General features: G+C 50.2%; 2 protein-coding genes across 2 annotated transcripts; both read right to left on the reverse strand.

The window, feature by feature from the left end:
* Nucleotides 1–1,587: 1,587 nt before the first annotated feature.
* HOXA10 (homeobox A10) lies at nucleotides 1,588–6,652 on the reverse strand. Its single transcript, XM_082754566.1, has 2 exons — nucleotides 5,004–6,652; nucleotides 1,588–3,581 (listed from the first exon to the last, which is right to left on the reverse strand). The coding sequence occupies exons 1-2, from the start codon at nucleotides 5,821–5,823 to the stop codon at nucleotides 3,307–3,309; spliced, it is 1,095 nt and encodes a 364-aa protein (XP_082610692.1). The 5' UTR covers nucleotides 5,824–6,652; the 3' UTR covers nucleotides 1,588–3,306.
* A 7,995-nt stretch (nucleotides 6,653–14,647) lies between these two features.
* HOXA11 (homeobox A11) lies at nucleotides 14,648–17,609 on the reverse strand. The gene is made up of 2 exons (XM_082755091.1): nucleotides 16,903–17,609; nucleotides 14,648–15,443 (listed from the first exon to the last, which is right to left on the reverse strand). The coding sequence occupies exons 1-2, from the start codon at nucleotides 17,564–17,566 to the stop codon at nucleotides 15,211–15,213; spliced, it is 897 nt and encodes a 298-aa protein (XP_082611217.1). The 5' UTR covers nucleotides 17,567–17,609; the 3' UTR covers nucleotides 14,648–15,210.
* Nucleotides 17,610–17,852: the final 243 nt, after the last annotated feature.

A 17,852-nucleotide genomic window follows, 5' to 3' on the forward strand; every position in this document is an offset into this window, starting at 1 on the left:
GAAAAAGTTTTTTTTTTTCTTTTTTGAACAGCAAAAATAATCAAAGTTATTAGTTAAAAAAGAAAGAAAAAAAAAAAAAATAAAAAAAGACAACAAGACCCAGACGCGTGACTTTTTCTGCCCTTTTCTGCATCAGCCTTTCCGCTCTCCCGGGCACCCCGGTGGCGGGGCTGCCCCCCGGGCGGGCGGCAGGCAGCGGGCCCGGAGGAGCGGCCGGGAGGCGGACACAAAAGGCGGCGGCGGCGGCGGAGGGCCCGGAGAGGTCGCTGTTGCCCGTTCCGCCGCCGCGGAAGAGCGGCCCCGGGCTCGCCACAATCGTGATCGTAACCGAGGCCTTGTGGGCCGCGGGGCAGCCGCCGCCCCCGGGCGCCCAGCCCGCGGAGAGCCCCGGGGGAGCGGCCCCGACGGCGGAGCAGGGTTTCGGAGCCTTTCCGCCAGGGTTCCCGAGGGAACCAGCGGCCAGCCCGGGGGGGGCTGCGTGGGGGAGAGCCGCCGGAGGGGGCCGGCAGCCCCTGGCACGCGTGGGCCTTGCCGGCGTTGGTGCGCGGAGCGGTGCGGAGCGGAGCGGAGCAGGCAGAGCCGGGCTCTCCCCTCCCCCGGGCGGCCGAGAGCTTTCTGCTGGCTGAGTTTTGATAAATCCGGACACGAAAAGAAAAGCAGCCCCCCCTCCTGTCCCCCTCCCGAGCTCGACCCGGGCCGAGCAGAACGCAAAAACGCACCTGACCTTGAATGCAGCCTACGAGACATATTAAAATCCCGCAAGCAGGCAGGGACTCGCTTAGGAGCTAGCTAACCTTGAAGAACTTGTCAAGCTTCCCCCCTCGGCTGCCGTGTTTATCTGAGGAATCAAAGGAGCCTCCGTTGCAGATGGGGAACAATGGCATTGGGACTTGACGCCTACAGATAACTTCAGCGTTAAGATTTCTTCGGGCACAAAGGACCCTCGCACCAAGCATACCTGGTGATGATATCAACTGAAGTAATTAAGGCAGTTTCGTGCTGTAGAGAGAAAGGTGGAGCCCCAACAACATGAAACTACCTAAACCACAGAGCAGTTCTCAGGCGCTAATTATTACTTTCCCCATAGCCGTGGTCTTTAACGCAAGGATCCCGCTACGAAAATAAAACCAGAGACGTGACTACAGCATCCCTCTCACCCGCCCGCCCGCCCGCACACCCCGCCGGCGCCCCCTCCGCGCCCCCCGGCCAGACTCGGGTGGGTTAATGAAAACGAGAGAGAAATATCATCATAACCTCCCCTCCGGGCAGCTCTCTCCTCTCCATGCAGATGCAAACGGGAAGAAAAGGCCGTGCACGACAATGTTACATCATAAAAAGCTAACGGCTCCCACTAAGCCCGGGTTCAAAGTCTACCCCCCCCCCCCCCCTCCTCCCAGCATACACATACCCGAGAAGAAAGCATTAGCTGTCGCTCTTCTCCCAGCCCTCGTTTTGCCTTTCCTTTGTGCAAGACTCTGCTAGCTAAGCATGCAGCAAAAGAAGGGAGGATGCAAAAAGCAGCCCGGGTGGAGTAAGCTCTCCCGCATGCAGCCAGGTAGGGAACAGCCTTGTCTAAGGGGGGGTGGAAGCGGCCCGGTGGCACGAAGGCGACTCTCATGTCCCCCGTCCCCCCCCCTCCTCCCCATGCGCTCACCTTTACGGTTTCTTCTGAGCCCTGAGATAAAGCTAGGTTTTGTCACCGTCCTCTGGAGCTAAAAGATCTCCGCACACTCGTAGGTGCTTGATTAAAAAAAAAAAAAATCCGTTCCCGACCCTCAAGAAATAGTAATTTGCTTCCTCAGTCTATGCAGCTCCTCAGTCAACTGAAACCACTCGTTCAAGACAGCAACAATCCAGATATACTAGCAAGTCATAAAACTGAACAAAAGCCGACAAACCTTAGAGCACCATCGCTATATGGCCCAGACAAATTACGACCGTCTAGGTAATATTTAAATAGATTCCTAAAGTAATTGCAGGGGGTTTAGGCAACTATTCCTGTTGTAAAAGTTCTTGAAGACATAAAGTAGAACCTGAGGATAAACAGTCACAAAAAGAGGTAAAATTAAAAGGATTCATTCCACTTTTTTTATTCTTCTATGAGAACATAAACATCGTCTTTTTCACGCACAGCAGCATTACAATATTAATTTATTCCGATTTAAGGTAAGAACTAGATATAGCTAGAACTAACATTTATAATAACGATAGAATGCATTTGCTTAAAACAGTATCGGCATTTTAATAATAATAGACATTTATACATATCTGTATTTATAGTTTTTCCCCTTCTTTCTTTTTTTTTAATCTTTTTTTTATTATTTTTTTTCACCTATATGCTTGACCCTTTGATGCATGTAACTTCACAGTATAAAGGAAGACGAACATATTCTCCCTCGCTATCTTAGACTCTGGCTCAGAAAGTCCTTCTGATGTTCAGGATATACACTTTGCAGTGAAATTAGTGAGGAAAAAGTGACTATTTTTTTCTCAAGGGGCAATTGTTCTGTGCTTGTCCTGTGTTACCAAAGGTAACGTTATTTATAGACAAAAAGAAATCACTAATTCCACATATTTAAGCAAAACTACATTAAGTAAATATCTACAACCAGAAAGAGAGAGAGAAATTCAGAGGTAAGTGTCATAACTTAGTCCATGAGCAACACGAACTCTTTTATACCTTTAAAGAGAAGAGATTTCATTTTCCTGGCCAATTTTAAAGCTGTAATGTTGACTTTCAAGGTAAAGGGGGGAAAAATCGCTCTTAACGCCAGTTCCCATGAAGCCCTTTTAAAGGATGCCTGCATTTCATTATTGTAAGTCCTGCTTTTCGAAGGAAAAAGGGGGGAGGGGGGAGAAAAGGAAAGGAAAACAGAGGGGGGAAAAGCTGAGCTCCCAATATATAGAAATATGGCAAGGCTTAAATTATTCATTCTGAAGCTACATACAGTCCAAGTTACACCGCCTATAATTTAAAAGAATGCGCCTTTAACCGAGCTCGTTTACTTTTCGGAGAGATATGAAGGGGAAAGATATTTGCAGCTCCTGAAATCATATTTCTGGGTTTCAAAGCTTGAAAGAAGAATTCGGGCCCGGGGAAGCCTGCAGGAACCAGGGAGGTTCACACATGGCATTTTGTGCATTAGCATGGCTTTCTTTCACCCCCCCGCCACCCCAAAGTAGCTATTAAGAGGTTAAGGACATATTGAGAACGTCTAAAATCGTTAATCCATACAGGTGCAGATGACTACAGCCTAGGAAAATGATACTGGCTCTTTAAACCATAAAGATGTGTTTATAGGTTCATCAAGAGAAATTAAAGTTGGCTGTGAGCTCCCGAATCCTATTCTCTCTGTTCATTTTCTTCAGTTTCATTCTGCGGTTCTGAAACCAGATTTTAACTTGTCTGTCTGTGAGGTGGACTGTGCGGCTGATCTCTAGGCGACGCTCACGAGTCAGGTACATATTGAACAGAAACTCCTTTTCCAGCTCGAGAGTTTGATGCTTGGTATAGGGGCACCGTTTCTTTCGGCCACTTTTTGCGGTTAGCCAGTTTGCTGCATTTTCTCCTTTTGAATTGCCTAGTTTTGAGAAAGTAAAAGAGGGACGTTACCAGCGGGTAGGAGGCAACGAGCTGGGGAGCGAGAGGGGGAAAAGTGTGCGTGTGTGTGTGCGGCTGTGCGCACAGGGGCTCGCTCCTGCAACTGCGGCCTCAGGGCATAGCTGAGATGTGGGGAGCCCCGGGTGGGACCTCGCTTCCGAGAGCTTCAAAGCGGTTTCCTAAAGGCCCTGGAGCTGGCCGGGAACAGCCTTGCCTCTGCTGGGATGCTCGGCGGGGAGCGTGGCCCGCTGGGCAGCTCGTCTCCAAACCCCCAAAATAGGCTTTTACCCGCTCCGACCCCATTGCTGCTGGAAGGCGACTTAGTGGATGTCCTGGGGTCTTTTTTTCACCCTCCCGAGACACCTGTTTCCCCTCAAAAAAACAAACAAACAAAAAAAACCCCTGCAGATCTGAACTTTGTAAATGTGCTCTGGAGGCTGAAAACAAGGTGAGCTGCAGAGCAGGAGCCTCCCTGCGTCCTGCCCCTGCCGTCCCAGGAAGCTTCGCCATGGCCCTCTCTTCTCCAAAGATTTGGGAGAAAAATACAATAAAAATAAAAGAGAAAAAAAAAATAATCACCCGTTGCAGGGTGTTTATTCCTATCGCTGGAAGCGGCTGGGAAAGAGATAAAACCGATCCCTCGGTGGCTCGGAGTGTTTCGTTGTTGTGGGGGCGACTCTCTAGGAGTTTTTTTTTTTTTTTTTCCTTGCTTTTTGTTTTAATCCTATTATTTTCCAACGGGGCGCCTGAAGGAATAACAGGGCGTCTGAAACGCAGCCAGAGGGAAGCGCCTGAAAAGCCTGCAGCCCAGGGAAAGGGAGTTATTTTTTTGCCATGGGGACCAGAAAGGGAAATAAATAAGCAAATGAATAAATAACAAGCCTGTTATCTAGTGTAGACGCTGAAGGATATTCGCGGTGCATTCATCAGTCTAATTTGATAGCAGTTCATAGATGGCACATTTCAGCGCGGCTGTTATTCCGAAAAGCATTCTGGATCGTAAAATATAACTTACCGCGTTAATAGGTTTATTTATTGGCACTGCCTATTGCTTATTTTGGATGCTTTACAAACATCTCTGTTATCTGGTAGGCACCTTCGCATCGCAGGGGAAAGATTGATCTCGCTTTGCTATACGTTTAAGCTGCATGCAGGCTAAAGTTGCCCAGAGCGGAGGCTCTAAGGGTTTTAAACTATAGGACGGACATTAATTTTTACGGCAACCCCATGCCCGAATATTACAAAGTTCACAAGGTCAGTGTGAGCAGCGCTTCTTGGCAGCCCCGCAGGGCTGCTGGGATCCTCCTTTCGCCTTGCCACGCTCCTCGGCCGCTTTTCCTTTCTCATTACCACCGCTACCATTCCTTAAGCCTCACCGCCACCGTCACCGTTATTTGCTTACCTACGGGCTCTTTCTCGGGAGAGGCTTTGCTGCTCTCCGACGGGGCTGGGGAGAGCTCCTCGGCGGTGGAAGACGAAGCCTGGGTCTCGTCCTCCCGCTGGGAGCCGCACGCCAAGGGGCTGGGGGAGCGCTCCTCGTCCTCCTTCCTCCCCGCGTCCGGGACGGGAGGCAGAGATGGAGGCGTCTGGAAGCGGCCGGGGGGCTGCGGAGGAAAGGGGGCAGCCCCGGGCGGCCCCGCGCCGTAGCTCTTGGAGGTGCCATAAGCCTGGGAGAGGCGGAAATAGCCCGGGACGGGAACCCCGGTGCCGTTGCTTGCGGGGCTGACCTCGGCGCTCAGCCTCGGGAAGGGAGCGAGGTCGGTGGCGGCCGAGCCTTTGGGGCATTTCTCTGAGTCATAGAGGCAGTAGGAGCTCTCCTCCTTAATGTTTTGAGCGAAGGAGCACGAGGTGGCCTGCTGGCTCTCCGGCTCTTCCATGCGACAGGACCGGGGGGGGTCTAGCCACACTTCCATCCCTGACACGTAGGGGTGCGAGGTGGGGACCATGCTTTGAGAAGTACCTTCATTGCGTTTGCTCAAAACGGGGAAAAGTCCGCAGCTTTGCAGCCCGTAGGACAGATCGGACGCTTGTGGCAGGTAGATCCCACTGTTGGGATAGTAGCCGCCTCCGCCTCCGCCTCCGCCTCCTGCTCCCGCCGCTTCCCCTCTGCCCGAGCTGATCAAGGAGTCTACCAAAAAAGAGTTTGCGGCCGGGCTCTCTGAGCATGACATTGTTGTGGAATAATTTGGCGAAGGGAGCAGATAGCCCTTTCTGGCTGACATTTCTTGTGCAAAACATGCTGAATATGATTAGAGATACCCCCGCACCACGGCGGACGCTTGCAGCCAATGGAAGCCCGGGCCTCCCCAGCAACCCCTCCCCGTCTGGTTTCGTATGCACCGAGCTGCTCTCAGGTCGACCTCTGAATTTGGGATATGGATGTATATTAATGCGGGAGATGGATTTCCACCCGCACGCGCGGCGCACATGGGCGAGCGCCTGCGCCCATGCGGGAGCTGCGCGCCGGGGAAGGGGCAGGAGCAGGGCTGGGGGGCACCCACCCCGAGCCGTGCTCCCCTGCTATGGCCCGCACAGCGATAAAACAGCCCCGGCCGCCCCGATGTTTATTGTACCTAGGCTGAGGCTGCATCCAGATGAAGTTTTTATTAGCGCTCCTCTCCCCGCGGTTGGGCTTGCCGGAAGCGATGCGCGCTCACCTCCCCGCGCAGCCCGCGTGTGTCGCGAAATTAATAAAGCCGCGGGTTTTATGGCCGGGCTCTGCTCGTTTTATTTGATTGTCTCGTTTTTTAAGGAATAAAAGACGTGTTATTGTTTATCACGGATCATTGGGAACCGTAAAGGGGCCTGGTGTCTCTTGCGTTAAAGTGCCGGGGAAGGGGCTGCTTCCAGCCCAGCATCACCACCACGACGCCAGGCTGGGCTTAAATTTCCTAGAGATAAAACGCTCGCTGCTGCGCTCGGGGATCTCAGAGGGAGCAATGCCACTCCGGGAGGATTAATTGTGCGGTTGCAGCTTCTAATGCTGTAGTTAACGCTGGATTCTTCCCGAGGTCTGATTGCCATTTAAAATCTAAAGCCAGACATATGCCACAGAAAGAATTCAGACGCGAGCAGTTCAAATGGATTCTCGCATGATGCTGCGCACCCTGTTTATTGACGTGTTTATATTTGGGCCGTCGTTTTGATTTCTCCCTCCCTCCCTCCATTAGGGTCATTCACGTTTCGCCTCTTCAAAAGCACCGTCTCTGTCACAAGCACCGTACTAAATAATAGAAAGAAGGATAAGTAGATGAATCCTGAGATACTAGACAGCTCTGTCCAGCCAATATGTAATTGTGGCAGAGGGAGCAGACAGATAGCAGACAGACAGGCACGCAGACAGAGAGACAGATAGATTTTCTAATGAATCGCTTAATGATCGCTTGCTTTCACTTCCATCATCTCTCGCTTATGCCATTTGTAAGTCGCCTAACAGCCTGCCCCGAGGAATTAAGCCTCCTTCAGCCTAAGCGGAGCCTGGGGCTCTCAGGGCTTTTCCAGCGCTCGCTGCCCACCCCGGAGGAGCCGGCCTCGCTCCTCTCCCCCTCGGCAGCCCGGGGAAGCGGAGGCGGCCGGCTCCCCGCTCCCTGCCGGCTGGGCGAGCGGGGGCAGCGCCGGCACCCGCGGGGCCTCAGCGCTGCCCCGGGCGGAGCCACCGGGCCCGGGCACCGGCTCCTGGCTCTGCGCTCTCCAGCCCCCGGTCCCTCGGTCCCCCAGCCCCTCGATCCCCCGGCTCCTCGGTCCCCAGCCCCCGGCCCCTACCCTTGGCTTTCGCAGCGCCCCGCAGGCGGCCCGGGGCAGGCTCTGCCCTCCGCCCCGCGGCTCTGTCACGCCTCACGTGGTCGCCCCCGCGAGCCTTTGCCTTGCCAGGGGGAAATTCTTGTTTGCCACATTTTGATATTGGCCCGGACGAGTCGCTCCGTGCTGGAGGCAGCGGGACGTGCCTGTCAGCTTCCGCAGGCGAGTTAAGCTGCTGGGGCCCTCCCGGGGCTCCGTCCTTCGTCAGCTGGGGCAGGGAGAGGTTGTTACAACTTTGCAGGACCCATAAAACCTTGATGGAAAGGCGTCTTATTTTTCCAGCCTTCTCGAGTGAGCACCAAGGCACCTCTCCTTTCTGAGCGCTGTCGGATGGGGTGATAGGAGCCGGTCCGACAGCCTATAGAAACCCTCCGAGTTTTTCCCCGCATTTCCTCCTGGAATACTGTTTGTGTTTCCCAAAGTCGGCTAAGCCCACGATGTGTTAATGTGTGATGGACAAACCCTTATCAGATTCCTATGAGGGCCGTATCGCTGCTAACAAAATTAATACCATATAAGGGACCGTTTTATTGGCCAGTATACAGGAAGGCCATTATCAATAGGCTTAGCGTTATAAATGCAGATCTAAATAAAATGAAACGTGAGCCCCGACTCCTCGTTCCCAATACATTTCTCTACACGAGGCAGGTATAAAAATTACTCCGGGGAAGTCCGCTCTTGCGGTATGTTTATTTTGCATTTGCCAAATTAAATAGAAATGGATTGCAAACCCAAAAACCATACGGAATCGAGGAGTAACACTTGAAATCCTTCCAAAGCTGTTTTTAAAATAAGCAGCTCCCTTTTAAAAATCGGATTAAAGGGGGGAAAGGCCTATAAAAGCACGTTACGATCCTCGTCAGCCTGAATAAAAAGGACTCAAAATGCATCGCAACAAACACGAGCTGGCTGCTTCTCCTCCTCGGAAGGCGAATGCAGGCAAAATCAGACAAAAGGTGCGGAGGCCGGGGACAGCTCGGAAGAAGAGAACCAGGTTTTAGAGTAACATTCCCTTCGCTCCCCGGCCAGGCCCCCGCGGGTTTCGTAGCCAAAGGTCTGGCGATGCAGGGGCTGGGGTTCAGCCCTCGGTCGCTATGACCTAGGGGAACGCACAGGACCGGCAGGAACCGCCGGTCGGTGCCGCCGGTCGTTGTGCTTAAAATAACGCCTGGTGCCGGCTTGATGGTCAAGGCACTCCGCCTGGATCATGAACTCTGCTCGCCGTTGCATTCTCCCCGCTTTCTTTAATCGCTAACAAGGCCAAGGCAAATAGTAACCAGCATCATCAAAGCCAGTGGAGTAAAACTAATAACGTTCACTTGATTCTTAACTATAAAAGATAATGGTCAATTCTGCCTAAACTGAACTAATTTGGCATGCATTGGGTGTTGCTACCGCATTTCCAGCGCTTAACAATGTGTCCCTTGGAGCTTAACCCCCATTTAAAAGAAATTTTAAAGAATATTGTGGACGCCAGGGGACGAGAAATGCTTTCTTTTTAATTCTGCTCCCGTAAGGAAAGCTATCCCAGGGTCTATAAAACCGAGCAAATAAAATTCTGATAAATATCAAAAGCAGCAAGTAGGTGATTTCGCGCAGAATCTAAATTCGCGGCGTACATAGACAACACTATCAAAATAAAACTTTATTGATCTAAGAAAAATATAATAGATGCATTAATAGCGTCGTTAAGCCGTTTTATTGGTTGGACTAAAATTAAAAACAAAAAGGGAATAAATAAAAACCGACAGCTCAGCCTAAGCAAACTCTGACTGGAAATTTCAAAACGCATCATGTTAAACCGTGATTTATCTTTTTATTATTAGCCCGTATAAACCAAAAGATCAGCACTGTTAATCCAGAGACCCATTTTGTAAGCTAATTAAAATATGCTTTTATTTGTAGACAGGGGCAAACTGCAATTTGCGAAAATGTAAATGGCCTTGCAGTTTGTTGCAGGAGTGCATGCGCCGCCTATCTGAGAATATAGCTGCAGATTACATTTTATACATCTCGAAAAATTAATGCAATCAGGGTATAGTTATTTAATATTGGAACTGTCAGTTGTCAGGAACATGCATGTGTGCCAGATTCCTTCTTTTCTTTCTTTCATTTTTTTTCCTTTTTCTGGATTTGCTCCAAAGAAGGCGGATTTCAAACAGGAGGTTTAGGAACTGCGTCCGTGCCAAGTTAGGTGACAAATGACGGCCCCACTAATTTTATCTTTACTAGAAATTCTTTCACGCTGGGGGGGGGGGGGGGTGTGTAGTGAAGGGGAACTGGCTTGTTGTGGCGGATTATCCTGTTAAAAATTAGGCTGAGATTTAATTTTATTCCAGCCATCCGGAGGCTTGTTCTCCTAACTATATTTCAGACTGTATGTGTATCAGTTTACTCATTTGGATTAGGAACATATTTTGCAAGTAATTTTGACGAGCTCCGAATTCTAGTATGCGGCAGAACAAAATACACCCTGACCAATTAATGAAGGCTTTATCTCCTCGCCATTCCTCCGGCACTGGTAAGGAGAACGGTGCTTTCTATTGTCTGGAGAGCCCCAAACACCGTGCAGAAGCAACAGCGGTATCGGGTTATATCTCTATCGGTAAAATCTTAAATATACAAATCTGTCTTTCAAGTGTACCCTTTTTGTCGAGAGAGATGGGCCGCACAGCTGTATTAAGCGTTTGAAACTGTATCCCCTCTCCTCCTTTTTGTAGCCCTATTTTCTTTAATATCTGGATGCAAGTACAAATATATTTTTTGGTTGCGGTATAGCTTGGCTCTCAGACACACACGTTGGCTTGAAGTTTCGATTTCAGAGCATTTAATGAAAAGATTGTGACAAAAAAAAAAAAAAAAAAAGACAACAAAACACAAACCCAAAGAGCTTATGAAAAAGCCTCCCAGGGGTTTGGATGTGGTATGTGAACTGAAGTTGAGTACACGATTAATTAAACACAGTGTAGACACTGAGTTGGCTTCGCCTCTTCCCTCCAAAACATGCAAACCCAAATCATGTGAAATAATAAACAGTTATTGTAAGAAACAAGCTTGTTTTTTTAAAATATTATCCTATGACCGCGGCCGTCAGTAAACAATTCGTAACCAGAGGGCGCTTTAACTGCTGCTGGGGTCCCTTTGATTTATTCAGTGGAGTATTGAATGGGGCAGGGAAACAACAAGGGGAAAAATAAATATTTGATCAAATATGCTGAGTTTAACTCGACTGGTGTAAAATGAAATGTTGCAAAGGGACCCTCGGCAATTGCCCTGCTCCTTCTCGAGACGTGACTTCTTACGTCCTGGCGTTTCCGAGGGGAGGTCAAAAGAGATCAGCGTGCCCGAGCTTTTAATGGAGCATCTTTGATGAAATCGATAGGTTCCGATAATCATCTGAAAAATGCTCTCTGCCGACTGAACATGTGCTTTTAACTACGCTTGCAACAGTTCCCCAGGAGCACAATTTTAAAGGGCGCTCTTTTAAGAATACTGCAGGCGAGTTGCATTAGTTTACATACGAAGACTCCTTGGAGAGCAAGGACAAAATGATTTTTTTTTTTCCCTCTGATAATTAAATACGGCATACCCTCTCATAGGAAACAAGCGGATTAAAATATGTAGCCAAACCAGTATCTCCATACAATACCACCTTTCCTCCTCCCCCCTTCTCAAATGGAGACATAACAAAAACATGTGAAACTTTTATGGGCGAGAAAAGTAACCTGGAGTTAGGGATACTCGTAGCGAGGATAGAGTTTCAAAGCTACAACCCCGAGCAACCCTGAGTACATGAGAATGTGTGACTGTTGTTTGTTTACAGCACATGGTCTAGTTCGGATGGATAGATGGGTAGATAGATACCCAAATCTGGTCCTGCACGAGCATTGACTTAACGTGCAACCGCATGCGTAGTTTTTAGCACAAATGTGTCAAAACTTGTTTACCACAGGCTGTGTCCAGCTGCGAGGAAGCAGGCTATCCTTTTAAGTTACCAAACGACCCTAACCAAACTACAGTTCAAGTCCAATAAGATCGTCAGAATTGTCTGTCATTTGCAGTCTGGGTTGCCATAGATCTAGTTGATTGAAGACACCTACTGTTCCACACATAAATGTCAAGTTTCATAATATTTCCACCGCTACAATTTTTTATAACTGGAAGAAATCTACAAGTTTCTCTGAAAAATATTTCCAGATCCCCTGGATTTTCCACGCCGCTGGCCAAAACTTTATGAAGAGACAGAAAAAGGTCAGCTGCGACTTCGAAAGTCGCTGAAATATTATTGCCCGGGTTTAAGCCCTGAGTTTTTTTTTTGCCTCGCTCCCCCTGCCCGCGGTTCTCCTCCAAGGTGCCTGACGGAGCCAGGTCGGGGCAGGGGCCACCCCGGCGCCCTGGTGACACCCGGGTGACAACAGCACACGCTTCGCAGGGCACCCGGCGAGCACTTACCTTCGCGCATTTCCCAACCCACAGCCCAGCGGCTCTACCTCTCCACCTCTTCCTCCCCTTGACTTTCGCAACGCGGAGCCCGGAAAGTGCAAAGAATTGAACGTGCGGCTGCAAAGTGAACAAAGGCCAAGATTTCGCAGGGCTGCTCCCCTCGCCCCGGGCGGCTTTGACATTGATCTGAAGATCGCCATCTTGTGGCAAAGCGGCCCCGACGCCGCCGCCGCCGCCGCCGCCGCCGCGGGCGGCCCCGGCTGCAAGCCGTCGGGTGGCGGCGCGGGGCGCCGGGCAGCGGCCGCTCACCTCCCCTCGCCTCCCTCTGATCCGCAGGAGCAGGAACAGCCGCCGAACCGCCGGCCTTTATAGCGGGGCATTCCGCCTGTGCGAGCGGACAAGTCACGGACACTTTTTATGGCCGCATTGTCACAGCGGCACAGAGGATGCGATTTTATTGGGCTAGGAAATCAAACCCCGAGCAGAAAAACTCCATGGTTTAACTGTCTCTGGGATTGGCCATGAATGCCAGTTAATTTTTAACCGGGAAAGGAAGCTCTCTCGCTAAACTTTCATTGCCCTTCAGCTCTCCATCCGTCCCTCTGTCTCTCTCCCGCCGCCTGTCCACGTCTGTCCGTCCATCCGTCGCTTTCGAGCTCGCCTTTCCCCCAGCACGCTGGACAAACAAACAAACAAACAAACAAAGTCTCCTTTCCCCCCCTCGCTCTCCTAACGTTTCCTTCGACGGGACGTCGCCTGGCTGGGTGGCGGTTGTCAGCAGAGGCCCCAAGTCAGTAAGTCCTTCACCTCAAGGTTATGGGTGATGTCCAAGCAATACAGAAGTTCAAAGCCAGTAAACAATGCGAAAACGGAATGTACTTTCTTCTCGCGATTAGGAATAGGGTCAACATTAAAGATCCTAGCCCTCTTCCCCAAACACATTCCCATCTCAGCTATTGTTTTGCTTTGGTTTTCCCCCCTCCTTACTTTCTCCCTCCCCCCGCCCGCCTCAGCCCACCCCCTCCTTGCCTTGGAGATCAAGGACAATTTCAAACAGGCCATTTCCACCACACTGCCATGCGGATTTTTTTTTTTCAAAGACAACAGTTTTCTTAGGGCTCTCACGCTCCTCAGCACATCCATCGGCTGGCCCGGACCTTCCCTTTGGTGCTGGGCACATGAAATATGCCCCAAGCTCTCCCGACACCGCGACCACTTCCAGAGCAGCCCTCCTGGCTGAGGGTGCTGGGGAGCAAACAACAGTGTCACAGCAAGCCCTCCACACAAGACCTTGCCCTACCGGCACTGGCAGGACAAGGGAAGGGCCTAGCACGTAGCCAGCTATGACCATGCTTCATTTTCCATTCCTGAGCCGGCACGGTGCTCGAACAAGCAAGCCCAGGTTCCCTTGTTTACGCTAGAGCAGAAGATTTAGCAGCGAGGGTTCACAAAAGGATAAGCATCTCTCCCGAAATGACTGACCAAGGTCAGGAGGAGAAACTCGGGTCCCAAAGCTCCATCAGGCAAAATAACGTTGCAGTAACGTAACACCAGAATGAAAAATATAAAGTTTCCATTTTTTTATTTTCCTTGTGCGCTGTTCCACTGTATACATGCAACCAAGTACTTTCGCATATTAAAAGAAAACTGTATATACATATAGTCGATACATATTGAAAACAGTGATGTCATATAAAGATACTGCATTTTGTGAACCGAGTCAAAGAAATTACATCCATTCAGTAAATTTATTAATCAAAAAACATTCTTATCACCACTTTGTTGCACATGTAAAGAAACCCCACACCCTCTAGCCCCAAAGGAAAAAAAAATCAGGAAAAAAAAAAAGCATTCGAACAAAATAGGTCATGGGTTCTTTTTTTATTATTTACAAGTCTTGTAAAACACCGTTCCTGTATGAAATATACATTCAGATATTCTCAACAGCAAATTACCTTAACGATAGAACACCGTATCCTTTGTAAACTGATATAGAATTTTAAATATTTTCCTTTTTTTCTTTTTCATTCTTTTTTTTTTTTTTTTTTTTTTTAATTGCATTTTTTTTTTCACGCTTTGGTTCCTGCAGGGAAATATATATATTTATAGATATTTAAAATAACTCCAAACAACTCTCCATTCTTTGCATATGTCGACTGGGCGACAAAGTCGAGCTCGTGACATTTAGAGTAGACAACAACAAAATTACCATATTTACATTGTTTGGCTTCTGATTAAACTCCTCACTAGCCACCTTTAAAAGAACAGGCGATTGAGCTATTTTAATGATCCAATGTGAGTGCATTGCACAACTCCAAGTTTCAATTAAGTGTTGTGTGGTATTTGCTAAACTGTCGTTCTCCACAGGTATTTCCTGAAGAAAGTTTGTGAGCCAGAAGCCAGAAGGTTAGTTTCCTTTATGTATTTTTTTCTTCTAAAACGCTGAAATTCACACTTTTCTTTTGCCGTGTGACTTTATTTTTAGCATTTAAATATGATTTGTCTCCAGAAAGATGGCAACGCGTGGTCAGTTGTCATAAATAAAACGAGAGCTAGTTAAAATTTGCTAAATCTTTGCGCTCTTTTTTTTTTTTTTCAGTGATTGTTTCTTTACGATATATGGCAAATTTATACCTGATTTTTTTCTTCTTCTTCTTTTTTTTTTTTTTTAGTAAATATTTCTTTCACTTAGTTTTCTTTCGTCCCCCTCCCCCCTTGCTCCCACCCCCCCCCAAAGGAAACACTATTATACCCATCACTACATCCATATTACAACTGCTCGTGGTTGGCCTCGTGAAGGTGTAGGCTTGTCACCCCCCCCTTTAATTTTCTCTTCCCCCCCTCCAATTCCCGTCTCAACCCCACGGGCGATGGTGGAGAGTAGCCTGCGAGATAGAAAATCGCCGCCAGGAAGGGCAGGAGATTATTTCGGAAAGTTTGCCTCCTGCAGCGGTCCTGGTTGCGGGAGCAGGGCCCGACGGTGTCCCCGCACATGTTGGGCACCGAGGGTTTGGGGTAGGGGGCCGGGGGCGCCGTCCCCGCCCGCGGCTGCCGAAATCGGGAGCAGGATGGGGCGCGGTGCCTGGGAAGGTAAAAGGTATGGGCTTGGCGCTCAGAGGTGACGTGCACGTTAGAAACGGATGCCATGTGTGTCAAAATCAAACCGATTCCAGTTGATATGTAAATATATCTATATATATATAAAAGAAATCGTCGTGGAAGTCCCAGAGCGGATTTACATGTATGTAAAACCTCGGATTCTTCTAGTCCCGTCAGATACACACCTCCTTCCTCCGTGTAACCCCGTGGCTTGACCTTGTCAAGGGCGAAATCGGAATTTAATCTCGTCTTGAAAAACCCTATGAGTTTTAAAGTAGTGGATTAGCTGAGTAATATTGTAATCGGTCCCTGTTAATTTTTTTTTCTTTCATTCTTCTGTTTTGAAACCATATTTTTACTTGGCGGTCGGTCAGATTGAGCATTCGGGAGAGCTGCAGGCGTTTCTCTTTGTTTATGTAGACACTGAAGAAGAATTCCCTTTCTAACTCTCTAATCTGGTATTTGGTGTATGGGCATCTCTTTTTACGTGTACGTTGTCCACCTGTGGAGCGAGAAAAGGCAGAAGGGTTTGTCACTCGGCGCTGCCGCTGGTGGGGGCCGAGGAGGGCCGGGGAGGGGTTAGGGGGACCGGGACACCGGGACAAAACACATTCATATGGAAAAGACGCGTTTTGCCCGCTCCGAGGCCGCCCTCGGCCGGTCCTCCGCCTGGGCGGCTGCGGGGGGGCCCGGGCCCGGGACCCTCCGGGACCCTCCGGGACTCGGCGGCTCCCGCAGCGCCGCGGCCCCCGGCACCGGGCAGGGCGCGACCCCCGCCGGGAAGCGGGGCTGCGGCCTCGCTCGGCGGGAGGAAGGGGCAAAAGGGTCGAGGGGACGGCGGCCGCTGCTCGGCAGAGCCGGGAGCGAGCCTTTGTAGGCGGCCTCGGCGGGCGCCAGGCTCACGGAGGCTCCCCGGAGCAGCCTCCACCTGGCTGCCTCCAGCAGCGGCCCGGGGGCAGCGGTCCCCCGCCGCCAGCCCTGCCGGCTCCCCGCTGCTCCTAGCTCGGAGCCCGAGCCCTGCCGCCCGGCCCCAGCCCAGACACAGCCCCGGAGCCCCGGGGCTGCAGCTGAGCGCCGCCCGCTCCCCCCAGCCCGCCGCCGCGAAGCACAGTCTCGGCTCTGCCGAGGTCTTCTCGTCGCGATTAGCCAGCACGGTTTTAAAGTTCATTAAGCGGAATATAAAAGGTTTCAGGGTTCAGGAGCTCTTTACATGAAACGCAGCCGCTATCCCTTTAAAAACTTCCTTTTCTGGTACAGTTCATTGTCGAGGTATTTTTTCCCCCAGCCGTATACTAGCTTTGCCTTTTAAAAAGCCCACATAAAAAAATCAGACTTTGACAGATTGAATAACAATTGTAAGTAACAAACTGTTGGACAGAAGGCAACACGTAATTGCCACAGCGCCTTAGTAAAATGGCTTCCTTTAGACAAAAAGGCCAGCTTTAGGTTAATTTGTTTCTTTTAATATATTGCTACAGTTCAGGCGGCTACTTTATCTGTTAAACGCTATTCTAGCGCAATCGTTAAAACGGCGATGGCTTTGAATTCGGCTCCTAACTAGACTCCTGGTGCAACACATGGCTTTTATAAAATCACTGGATTACATCGATATCAAAGGAGTCGGGATCCCCCCTTTTCGCCGCATTTACAGGCACCGAACGTCCGTTATTATATTTTCGAGAGCTGACCGCAGAGCCCCTCTTTCTTCTTATTAAAAAGAAAAGAGGAAGGAGAAAGAAATTTTTTTTAAAGGCATCCATTGCCCGGTGGGTATTTCACGGCCAATTTCAGCACTAAACACGTGATCTCGCCTTTTATAACAAAGTTTTGTTGGGGGAAATCTAAAGGCCCTTCATAAACCTTATATGCTTATAAAACAGCATATAAAAATTTAACAGCGGCGGTGCGCTAGATTTCAACCTCCCTTTCCTAAAGCGCTCGGGCGCTGCCTTTATACGTACTGGAGCTGCCGGATTTCTCCTCATTGTTGCCGGAAGATGACTCGGGGCTGCTGCTGCTCTCCGGCCGCCTCCTCCTCTCCTTCTCCGCGGCCACCGCCGCCGCCGCCCTGCCGCAGCCGCCCTCCGAACTTGAAGTTGCCGCCGTCGCCCCGGCGGCCGCGGGCGCTTTGTCGCCGCTCTTGTCCAGCGAATAGTCCGCTGAGGACAGGTTATCCGCGGTGCCGTAAGCCGTCTCGAAAAACTGGTCGAAAGCCTGGGGCAGGACCCCGTTCCTGCCCACCGTGCTATAGAAATTGGAGGAGACGTTGGCGCTGGGGTGGTAGACGTTAGCTGTGTTTTTGCCGAACATCTCGCCCATGCTAGCAGTGGTGGTGGAAGGCAAGCAGTCTCTGTGCATGATCTCCTCTGCGGAGTAGCAGTGGGGCAGATTGTTCCTGGGGTGCCATTTACTGGAGGGATCAATGGCATATTCCCTGAAGGTAACTTCTCTCACAGGTTGGACCTGGGGCAGGTTGGAAGAGTAGGAGTATGTCATAGGGCGAGAAGACGGGGTCTGGGGCAAAAAAGAAGGGAGGCTGGAAAAATCAGGACCCGAGACGTAGTAAGTACAACTTGGCAAATACATGTTAGAGGAACAAGGAACACGCTCATCAAAATCCATCATTAGGGCTACCTCGGCTTCTCCGCATTAGCTGAGCTTAACATGATTCTCTAACGCAGCTGCCCCTTTGAAGCGGATCCGTGAAGGAGGAAAATTGGGAGACGTCGGCTGACGTGGAGAGCTCGCCCCAGCCCGGCAGGGAGGTGCGGTCACGTGACGCCACGCCAAATTGACAAGCGGCGGCTCCGGGCCCTCGCCCCTTCGGAGCCGGCTCGGGGGATGCAACAGATCGGCACGGCGCCGGGCTCCCCCCCCCCCCCTCCCCGCCTCGGGGTAACGCAGCCCCCCT

The sequence above is a fragment of the Aythya marila genome (genome assembly GCF_965140915.1).
Source record: "Aythya marila genome assembly, chromosome: 2".
In the NCBI taxonomy this organism is placed as follows: Eukaryota; Metazoa; Chordata; class Aves; order Anseriformes; family Anatidae; genus Aythya; species Aythya marila.

What these genes read in the sequence shown, in the direction of transcription:
- HOXA11 (XM_082755091.1), bottom strand. Translation starts at nt 17,566, where the DNA reads ATGATGGATTTTGATGAGCGTGTTCCTTGTTCCTCTAACATGTATTTG. An exon ending in GGAGAAATCCGGCAGCTCCA is followed by an intron (nt 15,444 to 16,902) that starts GTACGTATAAAG and finishes CTCGCTCCACAG; the next exon opens with GTGGACAACGTACACGTAAA.
- HOXA10 (XM_082754566.1), bottom strand. Translation starts at nt 5,823, where the DNA reads ATGTCAGCCAGAAAGGGCTATCTGCTCCCTTCGCCAAATTATTCCACA. An exon ending in TCCCGAGAAAGAGCCCGTAG is followed by an intron (nt 3,582 to 5,003) that starts GTAAGCAAATAA and finishes TCTCAAAACTAG; the next exon opens with GCAATTCAAAAGGAGAAAAT.